Raw genomic sequence first — 24,258 nt, forward strand, 5'->3', positions numbered from 1 at the left:
CAGAAATTCATTATTTATCAATTAGACTAAATTTAGACATTTCACGATTTCTGAATTCACAGTGCACCATCAAGACACTGACTTTGGTTTCAAAAAATACATTTTCCAGCATCATCTCCATACCACAGTAATGTTTTCCTCTAAATATTAGCGTAGTGTATTTCTTCTCAATATTCATTGAAGATACTTCATACAACGGGTAGAAAGAGGCGATGCTTTGCAGACACTTTATTACACAAATAACATTATTACTGAAAATAGTTTTCTTGCAATAAAACCTCAGTATCACAACAAATATCAGACACATCTCACATTAGCTTTGAAAATGTAGTAAATACAGCCTTAAATCTTTTTTTTTTTTCATTTTTTATCAGATGCAAAAAAACAACTCAAATCACAGGTGACAGTAGCAGCTCTTAAATATGTGGCACATTTGTAGTAATATATAGGTGCTGCAGAAGGCGAAATACATAAAGGCACAAACATACAGAAATGTTATGACACAAAATGCCTGGATCAATTATATATTAATTGCACTGCTATCAGACAGATAAAGTATTGGAAGAGATTGACTAGCTGTTCATAATTAAAACTAAATAAATAATCTACCTTTACCCTCCAGTTAAAAATAAGAATCAAATAAGTGTCTTTATCCTCAAAACGACCAGTGCTTTCAATCTCCACGTGGTCCCTTAAAATCAGCAATTAAAGTGGCAGTCGTAGGTCTCAGGGAGAACATTTTCACACAAGATAAAATGTTTCAGCAGCCGATACGAACAAATACAGAGGTGATTAAAGTACATCCTGACAGCGCTAGCAGAAAGACCGGCGAGCGTTCGCTCTTTAGGACGAGGACATCGGGGGCGGCGGGGCGGAGTACTCTTCGTTCTCCGAGTCGGTGCCGTCCTCGTCGTCTTTCTCCAGGTCGCTTCCTTCGGTGCTGAGCCTGTCGAAGCCGTGCCGGGTGTAACCTTTGTGGGTGGCGAAGAAATTCCCCAGGTTCAAGCTTCCTGCAGCTTTGCCTGTGTGCGAAAGAGACGGAGAAAGAGACTTTAAACTCAGCTTTTAAACTCAGAGTTTTGGAATGAACTTTCAGTGGTGGAACAGAAATCTCTCAGATTTTATTAAAAATCTTCATTTGTGTTTCAAAGATGGGTTTGGAATAACTTGAGGGTGAGCAAATGATTAAAAGTTAAGTTTTTGGTTGAACTATCTCTTTAAGAGGCACTAACCCTCAAAGACAGAGCTAAAAGTAACTATTGTTCTAAAATATTTAATAACTTTTAAACTTTTAAATCCAGAAACGTTTCCGTATCACTTTTGTTTCATTTGGATATTCAGAGGCTCCGTAGTTTACATATTACGTCATCACAATTTGATCGCATTGATTCGTCAGAAGAAACCCACCTTAGTCCCACCCCCGTGCACAGATTGGTTCAAACTGTCATCTATTCAACCAACAAAAAAGGTTTTGAACCACCAATTAGCATGTTTCTTTGGAAATTTTAACAAACTCAAAGTGAAAGTAAAATGTGTCGTGCGTGCATGAAAACAAACACAAAACAACACATTTGCATGACAGGAGTCTCTGAAAAAGCGCAGAATAACACACGACAGAGCACTTTGACAAAACAAACCAAAAACAAGGATAAAACAGCGATACATTTCAGATAAAGCACTGGAATCTATGCCCTGTCCTGGTAAAACACGGAATACATTATCGAAATTAGATAGGATTTTTTAGACTTTTTTCTGTAGCACTCTGTATAGTTTTCTCTCATTTTGTGTGTAGTTTGTGAATCATTTGCACTGTTTATATATGTGTTGCACAAGACCATTTGTGCTGTTGTTTTCACTACTTGTTGCACTGTTTGCGTTTTTTCATAATCTGATTGAAGATTATATTTCTCTGAAAAAAACTCACTTTTTTTTTTTAATGTTTTTTTTATTTTTTTTTATTATGTAACACTGTTTCCATTTACTTTACTTCCTAAACATTTCTGAACATCTACATTGTCAGTAAACTAAATAAACCTGTTTTTCACTGAAAAGTGCCTATAACAATATTGTAATAAATAGCTATAACTTGCTTGGGGAATATTATATGTACACAAAATTTTATTTGGAAGTGTAAAACACCCAAATACCACTTTCTAAAGAAATAAATCCAAATTTCAGGAGTTTCTGTTTGAGTTCACAGTAAAAAACCTCCAACTGTTGCTTGCGATTTTCTTAAAATGTTGGAAATTCATTCATTCTCAAAGAAGACAAAAGGAAAATTGGGGCTTTAAATAAGCTAAATTGAAACTTCAAGTTCTCCTGTTTACAGTGATATATAGCACATGCTGACTGCTAGAATAGGTCTAAAGGGCTAAGAACAGTTCAGGCATGTCAGGTGCCCCGAAAATGTTCTAGGTCTTTAAAGGAGAAGTCCACTTCCAGAACAAAGATTCACATATAATGTACTCACCCCCTTGTCATCCAAGATGTTCATGTATTTCTTTCTTCAGTCATAAAGAAATTGTTTTTTGAGGAAAACATTTCAGGATTTTTCTCCATATAATGGACTGATATGGTGACCCGAGTTTGAACTTCCAAAATACAGTTTAAATGCAGCTTCAAACGATCACAAATGCGGTTGTAAACGATCCCAGCTGAGAAAGAAGGGTCTTATCTAGCAAAACGATTGGTTATTTTCATAAAAATAATACAATTTATATACTTTTTAATGTCAAACGCTCGTCTTGTCTTACTCTGCTTGAACTCTGTTTTTTTCCGGTTCATGACAGTTAGTGTATGTCGAAAAACTCCAATCGTATTTTCTCCCTCAACTTCGCTAGATAAGACCCTTCTTCCTCGGCCGGGATCGTTTACAACCGCATTTGGGATCGTTTGAAGCCGCATTTAAACTGAATTTTGGAAGTTCAAACTCGGGGCACCATATCAGTCCATTATATGGAGAAAAATGCTGAAATGTTGTCCTCAAAAAAACATAATTTCTTTATGACTGAATAAAGAAAGACATGAACATCTTGGATGACAAGGGGGTGAGTACATTATCTGTACATTTTTGTTCTGGAGGTAAACTTCTGCTTTAAGGATTAATGTCTCTTTTCTAAGATCTAATGAAAATAACACTGGTATCTCTCTCTTACCTCTGATTTTACCCAGGATTCCTCCTGTTGATCCTGAAGGTTCCAACTTCACCTGACAATCATCTAAAAAAAAAAAAAAGTAGAAATCGATCAAAAACAATCCCACATACAACAAGACAGCAATGGAAAAGAAAAGTCATTTCCATCATTACCACTGTACATCCTGCCTCTTTTCCAGCGGACAAAGGCACCGATGGCGATGACGACCACCAATGGGATGAGCAGCAGAGTGGTGATGATGGCGGTCGACACGCCCTGAGCGCTCTGATTGGCTGCGGTCTTGGTTGTCTCCTTCGCCTCTGGAGCTGTCAGCGGCTGCTGATGCTGTTTCTGTGATGGCTCCTGGATCTTCTGCACAGGGGCTACTGGATGCGGAGCTGAAAACTTGGGTAATGGCTTCAGATTGGCCTGCACAAACGTTTCTGTTTCTAAAATAACATCAACATGGAATTAGATAAGAAATATTAATTATCAATTTGTTGAAATGCTTAAAGGGGTAGTTCACCCCAAAATGAAAATTACCCAATGATTTACTCACCCTTAAGTCTCAAGGCATTAAATCGCTAACGATAATTATCTTGCGATATTAATTTCCTCAATAAATGATAACAAGATTTACATAAATGTTCGATATAATGTTTATGTGGCAAAGGCGGAACAAAAGAGTGCTAGTCAAAGTGCACCACTCGGGTTGTTTATCCACTCGGATCAAAGTTCAAACAGCGGCATGGCGCGAACTTACTAGAGCAGATGCATTCACTCACTGATGAGTCTCGGTTACTAAACAGTGCCAGTGTGAGGTGCTTAAATTTAGTGAAGAACACAAATGACTCGCTTTAAAGCCAGATGAAACAGCACTGACAAACAGGAGAAACAGTGTGCACAACGATACAGTCAGAAGGCTTTTTAATCTACAAATCGCCATAATTTACCATAGATTTACTGTAGTAGCACTAAGTGCACAGTGGTGTTATGTCAGAAATGTGGGTATATTTGTGTCGAATTTTATTATATTATTAATGTAGACATGTATTAAATGTATTGAAGGAGGGGAAATGTCATATAATTACAGTATTTTTTTGTGATTAAGCTATAGCATTTCTGCATTTATACTAAATGTATTTAGACTACTGTTTTTCAGACATATACCTAGGAATCATTTTACATTTTTAAAATGGTATTGAAGTGCTATATTTATGGTTATAACTGTTATATTATCTATGGATGATACTATGGCAGGGAAATAGTTCATTAAAAAAAAAAACCTCTAACAATCAGAATAATTACATTTCACCATATAAAAATGAGGTTAAAACAATGTTTACAGATATTACTGATTTTGATAATGAACATAAATCTACATCTGCAACTCAAGCTGCTATTAATTGTGCATTTCTAAGAGACAAAAACATTTTATACTATTATTATCATGATAATTTTGGCCATTATCTCCCAGCCCTCAATTAAAGTTTAAGTAAATAATTTTTATTCTGTCTCTTTCTAGCTTTATATTGGCAGTGAATGGTTGTTGAGATTTTGAAGCAAAATAAAGTACATCCATCCATCATAAAAAGTACTCCACACACTCCAGGGTGTTAATGAAGGCCTTCTGAAGCGAATATCTGTATTTAAAATGCGAAAGCACAGAGGAGAGAGCAAAACACAACACTCATCACGAATTGGAAGTATAAAACATGGATTTGTAAAGAAAAATGTCAGAGGATTTGGATATAAGCCAAGAGGAGACTGGTTTTCCTTTGCTGTAAACAAAATTTGATTCTTGAGAGACTAGGATATTCTCACCGGAGCTTATGCTACGTCCTACATCATGCGCTGGAACGCCACGCTCTTGTGAACGCACATATGACAGTTAGCGGACGCTAGAGATTACAGTTCATGAAATTTTAAATAAATGGAGAAATTATAATTATGTGGAGTACCTTTTTATAATGGATGGATGCACTTTATTGGACTTCAAAATCTCAACACCCATTCACTGCCATTATAAAGCTTGGAAGAGACAGGACATTGTTTGACTCTGAATGTATTCGTCTGAAAGAAGAAAGTCATATACACCTAGGATGGCTTAAGGATGAGTAAATCATTGGGTAATTTACATTTTTGGGTGAACTATCTCTTTAAGTATGCCAGTACTGTTTTACTAACTGAGAAACAGCTCCACGATTTGTTTGAATTAATCCATTCTGAATCACTAATTTTTTCAGGTGATTTGTTTGGCCAGTTCCAACTCAATTCAGACTGATTCATTGGCATTACTAGTTCTCATTTTGAACAGCTGGCAAAAATACTGGGACACGTGCCACTGTCAACTTGTGACCCAATGAAGCTTGCTGCGTCATGAAAAATGAAGACAATCCCAACAATTTACCTTCAATTTCTTGGACCTCAATTCCTCCTTTTTTAACAGAGCGATGTTCTGCCTCTGAAATAATACGAAAAAAATAAGACAAAAAATTCAGCTTTATTTTTTGTTTGAACAGACAAAAATCATAGGATGAAACTGCAGGCAGGCAATAACACTGATTAAGAAAGGCAGGCGCATGACAGGATAAGGGTTTTTTTTTCCTCAGATTACCAATCATTATGCAGTTTGCCTGAATAAGAACAGGAGTTTATAAACTTAAAATGTGATTTATAATGAACCCAATATTTCATTTTTCCACAATGTAACTGCTGTAATCGCTAACACTGTGAAATTAAATTTAAAAAAATTGTAAAATTGTTTATGGATTTCTTATGATTGTGAATAATGTGTAGTAAAATAAGACAAAAGTAAAAGTTTCTGTTTACATAATATATGTGTGTACTGTGTATATTTATTATGTATATATAAATACACACACATGAATGTACATGTTTAAGAAAAATATGTTGTTTATATTAAAAAAAATGTAGATATAATATCAATTAAATGAATATAAACATATACATGTAAATATTTTCAAAATGTATACTGTATGTGTGTATTTATATACAGGTGCATCTCAAAAAATTAGAATATTGTGAAAAAGTTATTTTTTTGTTTGTAACTTATTTCAATAAACCGACACATTTATATATTCTAGATCCATTACAAGTTTTTTTTGTTTTTTTGATGATTAGAGCTTACAGCTCATGAAAGTCAAAAATCCAGAATCTCAAAATATTAGAATATTTACATTAGAGTTTCATTAAATGTCCATCCCTACAGTATAAATTCCAGGTCTCTCTTGTTCTTTGAAACCACACTAATGAGGAAGACTGCTGACTTGGACACCCTCCACAAAGAGGGTAAGTCACAGAAGGTCATTACTGAAAGGGGTGGCTATTTACAGAGTGCTGTATTAAAGCATATTAAATGCAAAGTTGACTGGAAGGAAGAAATTGGGTAGGCAAAGGTGCACAAGCAACAGGGATGACCGCAAGCTTAAGAAAACTGTCAAGCAAAGCCGATTCAAACACTTGGGAGAGCTTCACAAGGAGTGGACTGAAGCTGGAGTCAGTGCATCAGGAGTCACCACTCTCAGACGTCTTCAGGAAAAGGGCTACCAAGCCACTTCTGAAACAGAAACAAAGTCAGAAGCATCTTACCTGGGCTAAGAAGAAAATGAACTGGACTGTTGCTCAGTGCTCCAAAGTCCTCTTTTCAGATAAAAGTAAGTTTTGCATTTCATGTTGAAATCATGACTCCAGAGTCTGGAGGAAGACTGGAGAGGCACAAAATCCAAGCTGCTTGAAGTCCAGTGTGAAGTTTCTGAAGTCAGTGATGATTTGGTGTGTCGTGACGTCTGCTGGTGTTGGTCTATTGTGTTTTATCAAGTGCAAAGTCAATGCAGCCGTCTACCAGGAGATTTTGGAGCATTTTATGCTTCCATCTGCTGACAAGCTTTATGGAGATGCTGATTTCCTTTTCCAGCAGGACTTTAGCACCTGCCCACAGTCCCAGAACGACTTCCAAGTGGTTTGCTGACCATGATATTACTGTGATTAATTGGCCAGCCAACATGCCTGACCTGAACCCCATAGAGAACGTATGGGACATTTTCAAGAGAAAAATGAGGAAAAATTGTCGTTCCAACAATATACAGATGATCTGAAGGTTCAATAGTGCCTCAGCAGTGCCACAGACTGATCACTTCCATGTCACACCCTACTGATGCTGTCGTGTGCTAGGAGCAAGTCCTTTGCTGTAATTTGTGCTGCCGACCAAGTATTGAGTGCATAAATGAACACACTTCAAAGAACTTGGAACTTTTCTGTTTTGCAAATCCTTTTTTTGATTGATCTTAGGAAATATTCTTATATTTTGAGATACTGGATTTTTGACTTTCATGAGCTATAAGCTCTAATCATCAAAATTAAAACTTTAGAAATGTTTTACTTTACGTGTTATGAATCTAGAATATATGAAAGTTTCAGTTTTTGAGTTCAATTTTTTACAAACAAAGAAATGAACTTTTTCGGGATATTCTAATTTTTGAAGATGCACCTGTATACATAACAAATAAACACAGTATTATGTAAACAAAAATGTTTATTTTGGATGTGATTAATCACGATTAATCGTTTGACAGCACTAGACTGCACTACAACACATTTCTCATTCACATATTATAGCATTGGTATATTTATGACTCATACATTTATTATATTTATAGTTAACTTACTTTCAGACTGAACAAATTTTATTACAGAATCTGATGCTGCGTCTCCAACAAAGACGCTCCCGTCTGCTGTGACAACAATGTCATGTGGCACTTTAAATTTCTGAAGTAGAAACAGAGGGAAAAGACAAAGGAGAATGAGTAAACATATGTTTTGGTCCAGTCTTAGGATATTTTGTGTTGCCGTAATACAGAATGATGCTAAAATGACTAAAAGCATTTACTAAATGAATAAATGCGCTCATATTCACACCAGTGGAACCCATGCAATATCACGCAACTTCTCATGCAATCAATAAAATGGAGTCTTGTATATTTTAGGTGTAATATGAGTTAAAGCTGTAATCATCACCTGTGTCTCTGGACTGAAGGAGTCCAGGATCTCCTTGGTTGAATAATTGATAACAAAGCCTTGAAGGGGCTCAACCTGCCCATCCTGCCCATCCTGACGCACTCCATTCACCGCATAAATGAGACCACCTAAAACGACAACATTAGAACTGATTTGGGTTTTGCATCAGTCAGCAAAGCATTAGTCAGTTTTTAAACATGTATTCACATTGTAAAAGTCCAATTAGACAATGTGATCACAGGTAGAGGATGATGATGATCAAATAGTTCAACACTGATTTGGTCCGAAGAGAGGTGAATCATGCATACCTTGGGCAGGCGAGTATGCGATGGCAAACACTTCTCCTCCAAACTGCTCTTTTTTGATCTCCTTCACAAACTCGCCAGTATCTGCCATGAAGCACTGAATCCGTCCGTTGTCTCGATCGGCCACACACAGCTCCCGCTTATCAGGCAGGAAGGCCAGGCTGTGCGGGATCAAGAATGAAACACGCCGTTTTCTGTCCGAGGAGCCTGTGCCATCATCAACGAATGAGTATTAATTAAGTCTGAACTTCCCAACCTTTGTGTTGAAACATCAACCAACTGGATATTCTGCCTTAGTGATTCAATTCATCATACCGAGCAGAAATATCAATGTATTTCTCATTGTGTTTTTTGAATATGAAATGATTAGGAGATTATAAGATTATACCTGCTCCCCAGTGTGAGATATATTTGCCCTCTGATGAGAATTTGAGGATCCTGGAATTGCAATAGCCGTCTGAAACATAGACATTTCCTGTAACAGGGTCCACGGCCACATCTGTAGGTTGGCAGAAATGTTTCTTGTCACTTCCTGGTTCAAAGGCTTCTCCCAAGACCAAAAGCTGCCGATCTTTACCGTCGCTGCTCAGCTTAAATACCTATATATGGAGGGGAAAAAAAAGTTATTTTTACTTGACCATTATCATGTGTTTATTTCAATTCTATTATCACAAATACATTTCGTGAGTCCTGTTATTTCATACAGTATGATCCACAACTGCAAGCTTCTCTGGTGAGATGCCAAGACGAAGAAAAGCATAAGGTCTGGACTCTTAAAATAGCCAAGGACATTCTTTTAAGAATAAAAACCTTGGCACAACATCTGCATTAAAGGGATAGTTCACCCAAAAATGGAAATTACCCCATGGTTTACTTAGGATTTACAAGCAATCCTAGGTGTATATGACTTTCTTCTTTCAGACAAATACAATCAGTTATATTACAAAATGTCCTGGCTCTTCCAAGCTTTATAATGACAGTGAATGTGTGTGCATCAATCCATCATAAAAAAATACTCCACATGGCTGTGGAGATTAATAAAGGCTTTCTGAAGTGAATCAACGTAATTGTGTAAGAATAATATCTGTATTTAAAACTTTATATATCATAATCTCTAGCTTCTGCTGACTGACATACGCGCATTTATGAGAGTGGCGTTCCAGTGGATGATGTAGGACACAGGCGTAGCGTAAGCTAAGGTGAAAGTGTGTTAGTCTCTCGAGAACCAAGTTTTGTTTACAGCAAAGGAAAACCAGTCTCCTCTTATGTCGAAATCCTCCGACATTTTTCTTTACAAACCCTTGTTTTGTACTTCTAATTCGTAACTGGTGTTTTGTTTTGCTCTCTCCTCTGTGCTTCCGTGTTCGTCACTTCTCACCGGAGCTTACGCTAAGCCTACTTAATACTAGGGGTGTAACAGTACATTATGTATTTATTTTTTAATTAAACAGTGGTTTACTGAACAAGTTGCTCACTTTTTAAATAAATTCAGCTATTTAAAAATGTTCTTAGTGATGTTCTTCCTCAGTCTAAGCTTTAAACTATAGGGAGCCCTTTTACATTACAATATAGTTACAATTAACAACACAGCCCAAACTGAAATTTAATACATAGCCTGTCTTTTTTTAAATATAAGAATCAACACTCAACTTAAAAAAATAATGCAAACATGTAAATTGCACATAATGCAGTGTTTAAATTAACTTATAAATTCAAAAATTTCTATTTGTTTTTGAAATGTATTCAATTACACAGAGGCTGTTATACATGCATGAAATAATAAAGACATCACTAACAGGTAAAGTAAAATATAGTCTCTAGTCAATGCTTATGTATACCAGCCATGTCACGACACGTTTCTGAAGGATCCCAGAAGCAGCTCTCCGAGGCGTTTATACATCTATCTGTCATGCCACATCAAAGACTGTCAAAACACCATTTACTGTTTGAATTTCCAGAAAAAAAAATGCTGTATTTGTTCAGTACACATGTGTATCGAACCGAAAGATCCGTACCAAAAATATCTGTACAAATACATGTACACCCCTACTTAACGCCACTCTCGTCCACTGGACAGCTAGCAGAAGCTAGACATTATGATTTCAAAGTGGCTATATGATTAAACATGGCTATTTTTCTTACACAAACACATCCACTCTCTTCCGAAAGGTCTTTATTAAGCCCCCTGAACTGTGTGGAGCACTGTGATATGCTCCAATGGATGATGGATGCACTTTTTTGGGCTCCAAAATCTCAATAGCCATTATAAAGAGCTTTTGTCTGAATGAAGTCATATACCCCTAGGATGGCTCGAGGGTGAGTCAATGATGGGGTTATTTTCATTTTTGGGTGAACTAACCCTTTAAGCATTGCTGAGGGTTTCTAAGCCTGCTCGCTAGGAAACAGGACCTAAATCTGGCATTCTGCGAACTCCCCAAACTCCAACACCATTGTAGACAATGCATCCTCTTTCTTGTTCCATATCCCAAAGGCCACTGATTACACAAACTGCTGAATCTGAAACCTGTGTTTTTATTCTTTTGTGGCTTTGTGTCTGCCAGACCTCTTCTTATCAGATTTTTCTCCAGATTTCAAGTATCTGGTGCATGGTGTAGGAAACTATACTCACTGAGTTCACTGTGTCTTTACCTGATGAAGTGCTACATCGGTCACCCAGTAATTATCATCCTTGTCAGTAGTTATTCCATGAGGCATATAGAACCTGTTCAAACAAATATTTCATGAATGAATCAAAGATCAGAAGTACACGAGTAACTACATCGCATGTCAAAACGCAAACTGCCTATAATCAAACTGCCTACAGTGCAAATGCGGCTTCATTGTTTAGAAATGGGAGAATTCTAGTTTGTAAATTGCACTGTGCAGCTAATATGAATTAGACATGGTGCATTTTTCAAAATCTTACATATTTCGTCCTGAAGCTTTGAGCACTTTTCCCTTGACCGGATCCACCACCACGATTGTGGACTGCTGGATGGGACCCAGATCCCTCTGCTGGTAGATGCCATTGAAATCAAAGGAGCTAGAAGGGAAAACAACTTGATTATACGTCAGCATTCACCCCTTTACAGGAATAGTTCGGCATTTGATTATCAATTCGACATCATTTCATCACATCACACTTCACACTCTAGTTGAGAAAGCTTAAATGTATGGAGTGGGTTTATATTCCACAACATACTTAAATCCCCATTTGTGATCTCCTCTGTGGAAGATGATCAGGTCACCGTTAGAGTTGAGAGCCAGACCAGACACCTGCCCCAGCTGCAGCTCTGCCTCGGACCAGTCCGACACCTCCACCAGATGAGCACCTGCACACGCACACACACACACGCACGCACACACACACACACAAATCGCAGGTTAACACACACAGCCACACACCAAATAAAGCATCATAAATCAACCTGCACTCAACTTCTGTACGTGAACACTTTATGACGCTGTTTACACCTGGTATTAAGATGCATTTGGTCGATCGGTTCACAAGTAGACGAGGGAGACACTTTTCTGTTTACACCTGGCATATTAATCTGCCTCTTCAGTTCTCTTTCGACCACTTCTGTCCTCATTTTTCTTGAGGGGAGGGTTTATGGGCCAGTGCATATGGACTTTTTGTCATCTTTCGGACTAATATAATTAAATAAGCTTCTGCAGTTTACTTATGAGCTGAAAGCTGTGAGAATTCCCCCCCCTGCTTTCTTAAAAGAGAAGTCCACTTTCAAAACAAAGGTTCACATATAATGTACTCACCCTCTTGTCATCCAAGATGTTCATGTCTTTCTTCCTTCAGTTGTAAAGAAATTATGTTTTTTGAGGGAAACATTTCAGGATTTTTCTCCATATAATGGATTGATATGGTGCCCCGAGTTTGAACTTCCGAAGTGCAGTTTAAATGCGGCTTCAAACGATCCCAAATGTGGTTGTAAACGATCCCAGTTGAGGAAAAAGGGTCTTATCTAGCGAAACAATCAGTAATTTTCATTTAAAAAATACAATTTAAATACTTTTTAATCTCAAACGCTCGCCTTGTCTTGCTCCCCCTGAACTTGTTGAAAAACTCCAATCGTATTTTCTCCCTCAACTTCAAAAATCATTTCAAGATCATGCTACATCACTGCAGAAGTACTGACCCAGTCATTGCAATGTGAACATGCAAAGAAGATCAAGCACCCTTAATGAAAAGGTAAAAAAAAAAAAAAAAAGGGAGAACATGAAATGGGAGTTTTTCGACATACCCAAACTGTCCTGAACCGGAAAAAAACAGGCAGAGCGAAACAAGACGAGCGCTTGACATTAAAAAGTATATAAATTGTATTATTGACCCTCGGCTGGGATCATTTACAACCACATTTGGGATCGTTTGAAGCCGCATATAAACTGCACTTTGGAAGTTCAAAATCGGGGCACCCTATCAATCCATTATATGGAGAAAAATGCTGAAATGTTTTCCTCAAAAAACTGACTGAAGAAAGAAAGACTGTCTTGAATGACAAGTGGGTAAGTACATTATATGTGAATCTTTGTTTTGGAAGTGGACTTGTGGTGCAGCTATAAAAATAAAACAAAACATATGTTTGTTTATTTGTGAATTATTGAGCCAAAATGTATTTTGTGTAGGCCTGTTTAACAACTAAACCACTGAGAAGAAAACATTTATTTACAATGGGTCACAAATATGTAATTTAATTTAAATCTACTTTAACATTCTAATTGTGTCGGTTAACGGACATCATAAAGTTTGAGAATTAGCTCATTTAGCGGAGAATGTGTGGTCTTTAAAAGCTTGACCAAATGAGCGTCTACACTTCGAGTGCAATTCGTTCGAATGTGTTGTTGACTACCTCTAGAAGTGGTCGAAAGCGGATGAAAACACTTTTTAATGCCAGGTGTAAACACGGCCTATGAGCTGAACTCTAGTGGGAAATGAGGAATTAATGTGGTTTGCTGAGGGTTTTTTTTTGGCAAACAATTACCAGAAGGATTTGTATAAAAAAAAAAAAAGTATTAAAAAAAAAAGTGTAACAGTGCTCCATTCTGAACACAGCCAAAGATGTTAATGACACAAGTATCTATTATATGTACAGAGGTCTCAGAAGTATTCATACACTTAAACACTTCATGGATGAACGCCTTCGCACTATGTTAAATAAATAGCAATAAAAAAGCCCAACGTCAAGTTAAAGTTTATTTGATTTCATAAAACTATAAAACAATACATCAGGTCCAAAGAGGCAAAAAATTATATGGACACTGTCTGGAGGTCAAACATGTCCAGAGTCCAATGTGAATAACTATCTGTCTCTTATACAATAACTGTGTGAACTTAAGGGTCAATGTAAACTAGTACTGTAGCACTTTTCACATTTGCACAGTTGATTTGGGGAAAATAAATCTCAGAAATTTTGAAAAAATGATTTAAACATAGTAAAAATGTGTTAATCAGAACTTACTACTATTAATAGCACAATAAAATTAGCTAAAATATTTAATACGCAAACATGTTAGTTAAAAGCAATGCATTGAGTGTGACTAACAATTATTCTAGATTTGCAAAAGCCTGTGGAATCATATTCCGTGTGGAATTTATCTATATTAGAACATACTTTAGACTTTTGTTCTGTATCTGGATAATTATAAAATCTGCCCTCCTAAAAGAGAACTTTTAGTATTTTAGAATTAAAAAAGATACTAAACCTACAGTTTTACTCACACACAAAGTTGTTCAGGTATTAGATCTGCTTTAGGGTAAGACTCAAATGACAGCACTGATGAATGACATCCTTTCATTATAATACTTTTCCCAGCATTAAGCCAAAGACACTTTTGACACGCCCCAAACTGATTCATGAAATGACTTGGTTATGAATGAGGACAAGAGCAATGACAATCTAACATCAATGCAAGATTATTAGGGCTGCCCCCTAATAGTCGACTAACCATTAGTCAATGAGAAGAGGCTTGGTCAACCAAAATTTTATTAGTCGCTTAGTCACAGAAAAAAAAAATTACACAGGAAGTCGAGAAGTCCATGACAGACAGATCAGTTGCGGTTACTTGCTCTTAAAATACTGGTCATTTTTGGTCATACACAGAGTAATACATCTTTCGAATATGTAAAAACTCTATTTTTATTTGTATGCACTCAGAGTAACAACAAAACGTTGCGCTTTTGTAAAATAATAATAAATAATTAAAGCAAACAGGATGCGCTTTCTGCACGGTCTCTGTGAAACTACAAAACTGTATACTTGCCTTACAGACATGATAAATATATCTATAGAGAGTGAAATGTCTAGTTTTAAGTGAACCAATTAAAACTGAAAACAAATATTCTCAGACAATGTAATCTGTTTGAAATGTGCACAGGCACATCACTACTGCGGAGACGACGTGTCAGTGTCATCGCCGAAAACAAAGAAAGCACTAGTTTTTCAATAAATTATTAAAACATTAATGCAGTCTCCTTGCTGTTTTTCCTCTAAACATTCATAATGATTATATCTGCCTGTGCGCTGTGGCAAGCTTAATGTGTGCGCTTGAGCGCCATGTAGGCAATTAAGGCCCCATTATTATGATTTACATGGTTTATTAATAAATGTGTGACTAATATCAACTAATGCTTAAAATGAAAGACTACTGGAAAAATCTGTAATCGAGGGCAGCCCTAAAGATTATGTATATTCATTCTGCACATTCACTAATGAACCTTTACACAGAACACATGCATAATAAATGAAACACTGTTTGCATTATGTATACTGTATTTCCACTGCTGTCTGACCCATAACAATAGAAACAGAAAATGAATAAGAAACATCACATTGACATAAGTATTCAGTCCCTTTGCCATGACACTTTAAACTTAGATAAGGTCTCATTTCTCTGGATCAGCTCTATTGATTCTTCACATTAAATGGAGTCCATCTGTGGCACATTCAACTGAATGGATATGATTTGAAAATGCACATGGTTGTCTATATAAGGTCTGAAATAGCTGAAAAGGCATCAGAGCAAAACCAAGTGCGCTTCTCAAAGCTGCAACCTTCAGTCCAATCTTTCCGAGACTAGACACATTCTCAGCATTTTATGCTAGAACGAGATGCTCCATTAAGTTCACTTCTTACTTGTAAATTTCCACTCCCACAGTGAAAAATACTGTTAAAAATATACTTTGAAAAAAAAAAAAAAAACCCCTTTCAAAATTCTATGCAATACAGTGAATGTCTCAACACAACAACAAAAAAAACCCCAATACATTCATCTCAGAAAACATTTTTCGTCTCACATCTCATCAAGAACTCGAGGGAGCTAACTCATTTTTCTTTTACGTGAACTGCAATATGTACAAAGGACTGTGGGTGTTTCAAGGACAGAAGGATTTAAAATATGCCTTTAAACTACGCCAAATGAAGAATGTGAAACGAAGGCTGCCTTCCAAGCCACTGAGATGGCCTTCGACGCACTTGTTGACGTGACTGCTGAGATATGCAGTGTTATATTACTGTGCTAGGATAAAGCCTTGAGGTCATAGGAACTGCCTGCAGACCTCAGAGACGGACTGTGTTGAGGCACAGATTTGGGGAAATCTACAAAAATTCTGCTGCTCTGACAGCACAGTGGCCTCCATAAAGCCCAAAGTATACTTCTTTTTGTATGCGTACAGTTGAATGTGTAGCCTTTCAAATTATAGTACATTTGATAGTGTGCGTGAACGCAAGTGGTTTGACACATGCGCTCCAGAAAATGTGTCCATTGTCTGCTCTATTGTTCTCCAGAAGTTACGATGATAAAAATTTCTTTGTACTCTTTTAAACTAAAGTTATCTCTCATAACTCTCTCACGCAAGTGCTTGTCAATGAGGCCGTCTGTTGCAGCTTTCACTATTTTGTTGTTGTGTTATCTCTTTATTTCATTATCTACTGTGAAACACAGCCTGTTCCAGTGCTGCCACCTTGTGGAACAACTGATTAGTGCAAAAACAAATCAATGCGTTACAAAATTGAACGGTGCGCGTACAGTACCTTCATACTATTCTGGTGGCAAAATTTGTCACGCACACCGTACGCAGACCCAAGAATACTTTGGCCTTAAGCCGCATTCCAGACAAGGTCGGGATTGGGAACATCCGAGCTGAAACGTCCCACTTGAGTTCCAGTCAATCACTCAACACGCTAATATTTAACCTCATGATGTCAATGCGACACAACGAAAGCATTTCATGTTTCTGTGCCAATTATGGCAAAAACAGAAGAAAAAACGCTGCTGTTTGTTTTGAAAACACCTGACGAAAATCAAAAATTAAGACATCATATCATTAACATAACGTGTAATGTTTTTAAGTTTTGCACAAGGTAGCTCCACACTATGCTCTGAAGTCGGGGTTGATCAATCTGCCCCGAGTACACAGGTCTGATGTCTGACTTTAAATGTTATTTCCAAGCAGGAGATTGGAAAATCAGAATTTCCAGAAAACTCGAGGGTCCGCGTACAATGTGCGTGATGTGAATTAATTAATACGCGCGGGTCGCGCATACACGTATTAGTTTTGCACTAATAAGTTGTTCCACAAGGTGGCAGCACTGGCCCGAGCTGTTGTCTCACAGAAGAAGACGAAACTAAAAAGACAACAAATAGCAGAGACTGAAACAACAACAGATGGCCACACTGATTAGAGCTTGTGAGAGAGGGTTTTGAGATAGCCCAGATTTGGTTTCAAAGAATACAAGATATTTTTATTGGTCATAACTTCTGGAGAATAAAACAGCAGACGCTGGACACAGATGAAGCTTTCTAGAGCGCATTTGTCGATCGTCTTTATTCGTGCACGCTATCAAACGGAGTATACTTTGAAAGGCATTTGTTCAACTATACAAGCACATAACATACAACAGTTTCAGTTGCATTTAGTCACATTGCACCTAAAAATTTAGAATAGATTATAATGTCCTTCTTTTTGCGTACAAAGCCCATAATGAGCAAGGACCGAAATTATATTGCCAGTTCTCTTGTTAATTAAACTCCACCAGAAAACTGGTGATGCAGCCTCTGTAAATCATGTTCCAAAACTATGGAATACACTACCTTTAGATATCAGGGAAGCTAGCACACTCAGTATTTTTAAAAGGAAGTTGAAACCTTATTGTTTTAAGTTGGTTTTCAGTTTACACTAAAAAAAAAGTTTGTTTTATTGAATGTGTTATTCAATATAACATATATATATATATATATATATATATATATAGTTTTTTTATATACATATTGTTGTAAAGCACTTTGAGTCACATTTTATATTTGAAAGGTGCTATATAAATAAATGTATTATTATTATTATTATTATTATTATTACACATTCGTTAGCGGATATGTACAAAAACTAAGTATACTTGGGGCTTTAAATGGAGTAAATTGATACAACCAAAATGGCCGCCTGACCAAAATGAGTGGTTGGTAAGAAAACTCTGTTTGAGCTCCAGATATCATGTGTGGAGATTGGAGAAACTTGCACAACGAGAGTAGCCAGATGAAAGCCTCTCCTGGAAGACACATGAAAGTCTGCTTGAAAAAGCACCTAAAAGACTCTAGAATAGATTCTCTGATCTCATCAGTTCTATCCTCAATTGGTGGAAGAAAACCAGACACCGCTTATCACTGGCTTCAATACCATCCCAGCAGTGAAATGTGGGAAGGACGAGTCAGGGTGGATGCAAGGCTGAACACAGCAAAATACAGAGATATTCTTGGTCCAGAACACTCAGAACCTCAAATTAAGCTAAAAGTTCGCTGTACAACAGGATAATGACCCTAAGCACACCACCCAGGCGATGAAAGGTTGGCTTGAAATTGAGTCCCAACCATAACCTCAGTATCCTAGCCAGAGCCAGGACGTGAACCCAATCAAAACTTGGCTGGCCACTGATGCTCGCCAAACAACCTTACAGAGTTTAAAAGGACCCAAAAAGAAAAATCGCAGCAAATCTCCAAATCAAGGTGTGAAAAGCTTACCAAAAAAGACTAGAGAACCTCAACTGGGTCAAGAGTCTGAATACCTACGTCAGTGTAGCACTTTTAGTATAGGGTTGCAACACAAAAATGTGAAAAATTAATATTTTTTAAATAAATTGTATACACTTTTATACTCCTGACAATCTTTCTCTTCAAAACAGACCAAATACTGTGTTACTGATCTGGCTCGCAGAGGTGATTTTTTTGACCAACAAGATGAAAGCTTTTAAAGCATCTTGAAATCTATTCTATAGGAAATGCTCATGATCCATATTAGAGAATTAATAAAACCACATGCTATAATATTACACCCTGAGCAAACACTCTCTGCAACCCAAAGTATAAATGACAGCAGTGAGATGAGTGGAAACAGGCTTCAAATGGAAAACAAATGGATATGTGGGAGACAAGCTCACGTCTTAGTTGACACTGTGGCCTGTGTGTTGAAAGCTCAATGTCCACACAACACTCGATAGAGATACTCGATACATTAATGCCCTTGCTCTTTGTCGGGGTAAAAGAACGAGGCCGAAACCCACCTTGTTGGTCCCTCTGAGCCGCCCCTGCGGTCGGCCGTCTGGCGGGTACCGTCTTGCTCCTTGAGGGGCTGACAGTGGACTCTAACTGGTGAAACTTGTGCACTCTGTCCCTCACCAGAATTGCATCCTCTTTTGTTTTGTAGCCTAAACGTGGCCAGCCCAGGTCTTTTTTTTGCATTATGCTATCAATCTCTGCCATCAGACGTGTCTGGGCTCGGGCCGCCTCTGCGGGGTTGTACTTATGCATGTGGACAACGTCCTCCCTCTCCCCCAGCAGTTTAGAGAGAAGGGAATAGAGGTCACCTGCACAGGAAGAAAGAGGAGGAAAAGCGGAAAGACAAAAGAGGAATGGTGGTGTGAATAGAAAAGTGAGAAAGTCATTGAAGTGGAAGAAAAGGAGGTTGTGCTGGTGGTGCTGTTGATATGTATTGGATATACTCAATGGCTGGGTATATACTGTGCCATTTTTGTCTGTCCTTTACTATTTTTGCTTAGATTGTAGGACATGCCCCGGTGAGATTTTGTGTAATCGGCAGACTGTGCGACAGCCTTTTATTTCCGACGGTAAAACATACAGTACAGTACATCTATTCTGAAAATGCTGAGTGGCTGTTTTAGTGTTCTGGCATCCTCACTGGCACAAAATAAAAAGGCTGCACATCATTCATCAAGCCTAAAGAGGTTATATCCAATTTTTCAACTTATTTCATGACCATCTACCATTTAGAACTTATTCAGAACTTCAGACTGTCTCTAGAATTATGTATAAAATTAGGTATAAAAGCATGACACTATAATATTTAAGTGTAACAGTGGACACATAATGAAGAATTATTCTATGACAATTTGTCAAGGTAAGTGTTACATGTTATGATGCCAGGTCATGATATTTTGAGGACCAGTGGCTTAAACTGGGAGAGAGGGCACATATACGGGCCATTCTACAGAACTGGTGCAAACTGCCGTCCCACAACCAAAAAACATCACTGATGTTTATTAAGATCCTTCTATTATCTATTGAAACCCACAATAATATTTATAATATTAGTAAGCTTAATATAAAATCATCATTTATTGGGTACTTTCAATTGGGTTGTGGCTGTCCCGAACCCTTTCAACATAATTTCAACTTAATTTCAACTTATGAAAATGCTATTAAAAGAATTTTCGTATTTTTCACCATTGTTTTTTTCAAAAGTATCTTTTGATTCTTTTAAAAAGTGAAGTTGAAAATTTATTTTATCTTTTCTTTGTAAATTATGAAACTTCATGTAAAAAACGTCCCACATTTTTAATGTCACTACTGAAACAGTATATATTTTAGTCTGTTAGCTGAGACTGATTTTAACTACACCCATACATTTATGATTAGAAAATATTCCTGTGTCCATCTCTCTCATAGTCATTTTGAGGTAAATGTGTTCAAAAGTCTGAAAAATCTGTGTGTAACTTTCAGAAATGTCACTACCGAACACCTATTTTCTGCAATTAGGCACACTTTCATTCCATTTTTATATGTATACCACTGTTCAGAACTGTGCTAGCTAACTGCTGATTAGCATCTTCGAGTAGCTTGAAAAGTATCTAAAACTGTCACCACCGAAACATTTGGTGGTGCTTCAGTAGTGACAACTTTTTTTGGGTGTTATCCCATAGAATTGTCACTACCGAAACAGTCACGACCAAAACATGTCATCATTGTTTCGGTAGTGCAAAAAAAAAAAACACATAATCCTCATATTTGGGGGAAATAAACCACATTTCAGTACGATCAATCAATTTTCTGTAGTGTTTTAGTATGTGAGTTAAAATTCTGTAACGTGTAATGTATATTCAAACTAATAAATCCTTAACTTTGAAATCAGTATGATCAACTTTTTGCCTTTTACAAATAAATATTGGATTCAAAATACAACAAATCTCATAAATTACACTTGAAATACTGTTAAAAATTTACCTGAATTTTCCTCTGAAAAAAAAAAGAAGTAATAAAACAAAATATAATATAATAATAAAATAAATAAATAAATATCGAGATCTTAATATGTCAAAATAACCCTTCTAATTAATTTATTATTAATGTATTTTGGTAGTGACACATTTGCGGAGAGAACAAATATTTCAAAACATTCTGAAAATACAATATGAAATTAACTGCACAATTACTAGAAATGTGTATCTTGGATATTATACAATTTGCATACATGAAGTTTTTGGATTTTTTCCAAGACCAATTTTTCTGACTTTAGACCAATTCTGTAGAACAGCCCACACATTTATACTGCGAACACAACCCTGAGACTGGATGACTATCATGTAACTATCCCTATATCAAATTATGATTAAATGGCTACAATGTTGAATGAAAGTATTAAGACTTTAACTTATGGATTAGAATAGCATTAGGTCCCCTTTGGAAATTTGCAGAGGTGGCAACTGCTTGTGGAAGATGCAATGAAATTTTGGAAGAAAAGAAAAGTTTGGAAGAAAAGTTCGAAAAACTGTTGCGTGAGCTGAACCAGTGAACACCATCTAGAGCCTCCAGTGTCTCATAAATCAGTGACATTGGATAAGTATCAATGACCGTCTTTCCCAAAGACAGGTGAAAAATTCTATCAACCACAAATGGCATTTTTCCCAGTTCCCACAGTCCTTCCTCACCACAGAACCAGCCTTTATTAGCTGCTCCACTGTGGTGATGGTAGCCCTGATAAGTCCTGCCACTTTAGAAACAATGTGGTTTAATTTCCCACAGTATATACCAAGTCTTTCATTTTAAGGTCTGGCTTTCATCACACACAAAGTGCTTTGTAATCATAAGCAAAATCCCCTCAGCATTGGCCAGATCTCTGTACCTCTGTACTTTTCTTCTGACGATCTTATGATGAACTTAAGCCAGTTCAGTGCTGAATTGTTTTTCTGCCATTTTTCTGTGAACAGGCATTGTGTGCACAGGATTATGGGTGATTAGAGGATGTGAAGGATACACCTGATGCATTCCTCAAACACCATTGTGTGGTGTTTCCCTGTAGGCTCTAAAACACTCATCCAATCTGTTCAGTCTGGGCTTTAACAACACTTTAATTGCAGAAAGCTTTTCATTGCGAGGCAATTGCATTCTGCTGCTTTATGAGATTTAGTGCAACTGTGCTCAAACGCTTCCGGCTGAAGTTGAGTTTTATCTAACGCGGTGACGTTACTGCACAATGCATTCCACTCCGTTGCTCATTTCATTCCAGCAGCTCAGAATCAACCTATTTCGGCAGTCGATTATTATTTTCATAATCAATAAACATTAACAAATGAGATTTTATACTAATGAAGAAAGCTCACTGGTCAAAAATATACATATATGTCCAGTTCCAGGGCTCTTTTTAATGGCAAGGTCCTTCTCTGACTGCCACTGTGTTGAAATGCTTGATAGATTTTCACTGGATCTTGGACACTAACACAAACAAATCCAGATAAGACAACTGCCAGACACATCCTACAGAGCAAGAAGATCCCATTACCATTGGAAAATACTTCTCGATGCTGTTTCTTATTAACTAACTGCCTTTTAACTCATCTTGACTCTCACCCAAAGGTTCAGTCCAGAGTGGCCATAAAAAACCTCATGACGCAGCAACGTATTTTACTAGCTATGCAACAGCAGTAGCTAAAACAAATATAGTCTCTACACATTTCTTTTCACAAAATGTATACAATACTAGAACAAATCCAATCCAACAAAACCAAACTTATTTGGAGTAATAGGTATTATTAATGACAGCTATTTGTAGTACAGCTATCTATACAAATGAAAGCATGCGTGACAGTCCCATCTCTTTCAATCATGTTTAAACTGCATGCATTCAAATCGATGCCAAAAGTATTGAAGAGGTGGTTTGGGAAGTGAGTAATGCCTCCACAGGGAGATGCTAATATGTAACATTCATAAATATATTCTGTAAAAAAAAAAGCATTAAAATACACAATATGGAAAATACCAAGCAGACAATAAATGCAGCCATTTCTTTGTAAATGGGATTCGTAGCCTAGACTATTAGGAAGGGATACAAGTTTGGTATGAAGCTAAATATATAGTCTTGGGATTCAATTCTGCAGAAATAATAGCACAAATGAGAAGCTAACAGATTCTGTTTTTATTCATGCAGAGATATCTCTGAGAAGCACCAGCAAACTCTCAGCAAGTAAGAGATGGTTAAATGGGTCATAACCAGTGTTGGGAAAGTTACTTTGGAAATGTAATAGTTTACAGATTACAAGTTACTCTATTTAAAATGTAATAAGTAGTGTAACTTTTCAATTACTTTATTAATGTAATTGATTTCATTTGATTACTTTTCTAAATTTCTAATATTTTCAACAGTTCATCATTTTGAAACATTTAAACCAGGCAGAGATAACCTTACAGTAGCACTCAACACTGATTACTGTCAGACTTTCAAAATCCTTTAGCACTTGAATTAAGATTATAATAAGTAAGGGATAATATACATCTTTATTTTGCGATAACAACTGGCTGGATGTACATTATCCCACTTATTGCACAGCTGCTTGCCACAAAAGTAAATAATTAGACATGAAACACTGATCTGAGCTGAAATATTTGAATGCAAATCTTCCATGAAGAAATCAGTTGGTAGCAAGTGGCAAGTTGACAGAATTAAGAAATTGTACACATAATACTGAATTGAGTTTTAATACCTTATTAGTTAACCAAACATATAGCATCCACCAAGAAAAACTATATAAAACTATAACTATACTATAACGTATAGCGCCAACTTAAGTTATGAGTCTGTGTTATTAGCTTTTACCAGTTGTTATCGGGGAATAACATACTTTGGATTGTCACGACTGACCAATCAGAATCAAGCATTCCACAGAGCTGTGTAATAATTTAATTTAAAGCACAGACACCACAAATTCAGACTTAACACCTCTTGTTCACTTTGAGATAATTCTGAGGTTAAATACAGATTTAAAATAGTAACAAGAAATAGTTTAATAGCTATGATACTGGTTTTGAAATCAAACATTTGCATAGTTATGATAGGAAACACTGCCATCTAACAATGCATTGGAAAAAACAATTAATCTTAAAGAATAAAGTATATGCACAAACTCAAATAGGAAATACAACTGTTATTGAATAAGCATGTGTCGTATTCTGTGTCCTAAACTCCTGAAACATTGGTGTCTCATTCTAGA

The 24,258-nt window shown here is 36.7% G+C and overlaps 1 protein-coding gene across 3 annotated transcripts in view; it reads right to left on the reverse strand.

Annotated features, from left to right (window-relative positions):
• Nucleotides 1–202: 202 nt before the first annotated feature.
• pam (peptidylglycine alpha-amidating monooxygenase) overlaps nt 203–24,258 on the reverse strand; it is a 57,488-nt gene continuing 33,432 nt past the window's right edge. For 2 of the 3 annotated variants that reach the window (XM_051120505.1, XM_051120504.1), the window contains exons 15-26: nt 19,042–19,344; nt 11,679–11,808; nt 11,403–11,519; nt 11,126–11,198; nt 8,865–9,075; nt 8,480–8,683; nt 8,172–8,299; nt 7,823–7,922; nt 5,545–5,598; nt 3,308–3,583; nt 3,156–3,218; nt 203–1,022 (exon numbers count right to left, since the gene is read on the reverse strand). In XM_051120505.1, the coding sequence (XP_050976462.1) occupies nt 844–1,022; nt 3,156–3,218; nt 3,308–3,583; nt 5,545–5,598; nt 7,823–7,922; nt 8,172–8,299; nt 8,480–8,683; nt 8,865–9,075; nt 11,126–11,198; nt 11,403–11,519; nt 11,679–11,808; nt 19,042–19,344 (1,838 nt within the window). In that variant the 3' untranslated portion in view covers nt 203–843. The remainder of the gene's footprint in view (nt 1,023–3,155; nt 3,219–3,307; nt 3,584–5,544; nt 5,599–7,822; nt 7,923–8,171; nt 8,300–8,479; nt 8,684–8,864; nt 9,076–11,125; nt 11,199–11,402; nt 11,520–11,678; nt 11,809–19,041; nt 19,345–24,258) is intronic. The other variant, XM_051120507.1, reaches the window with a different exon arrangement.

This window comes from Labeo rohita, chromosome 10 (assembly GCF_022985175.1).
Source record: "Labeo rohita strain BAU-BD-2019 chromosome 10, IGBB_LRoh.1.0, whole genome shotgun sequence".
In the NCBI taxonomy this organism is placed as follows: Eukaryota; Metazoa; Chordata; class Actinopteri; order Cypriniformes; family Cyprinidae; genus Labeo; species Labeo rohita.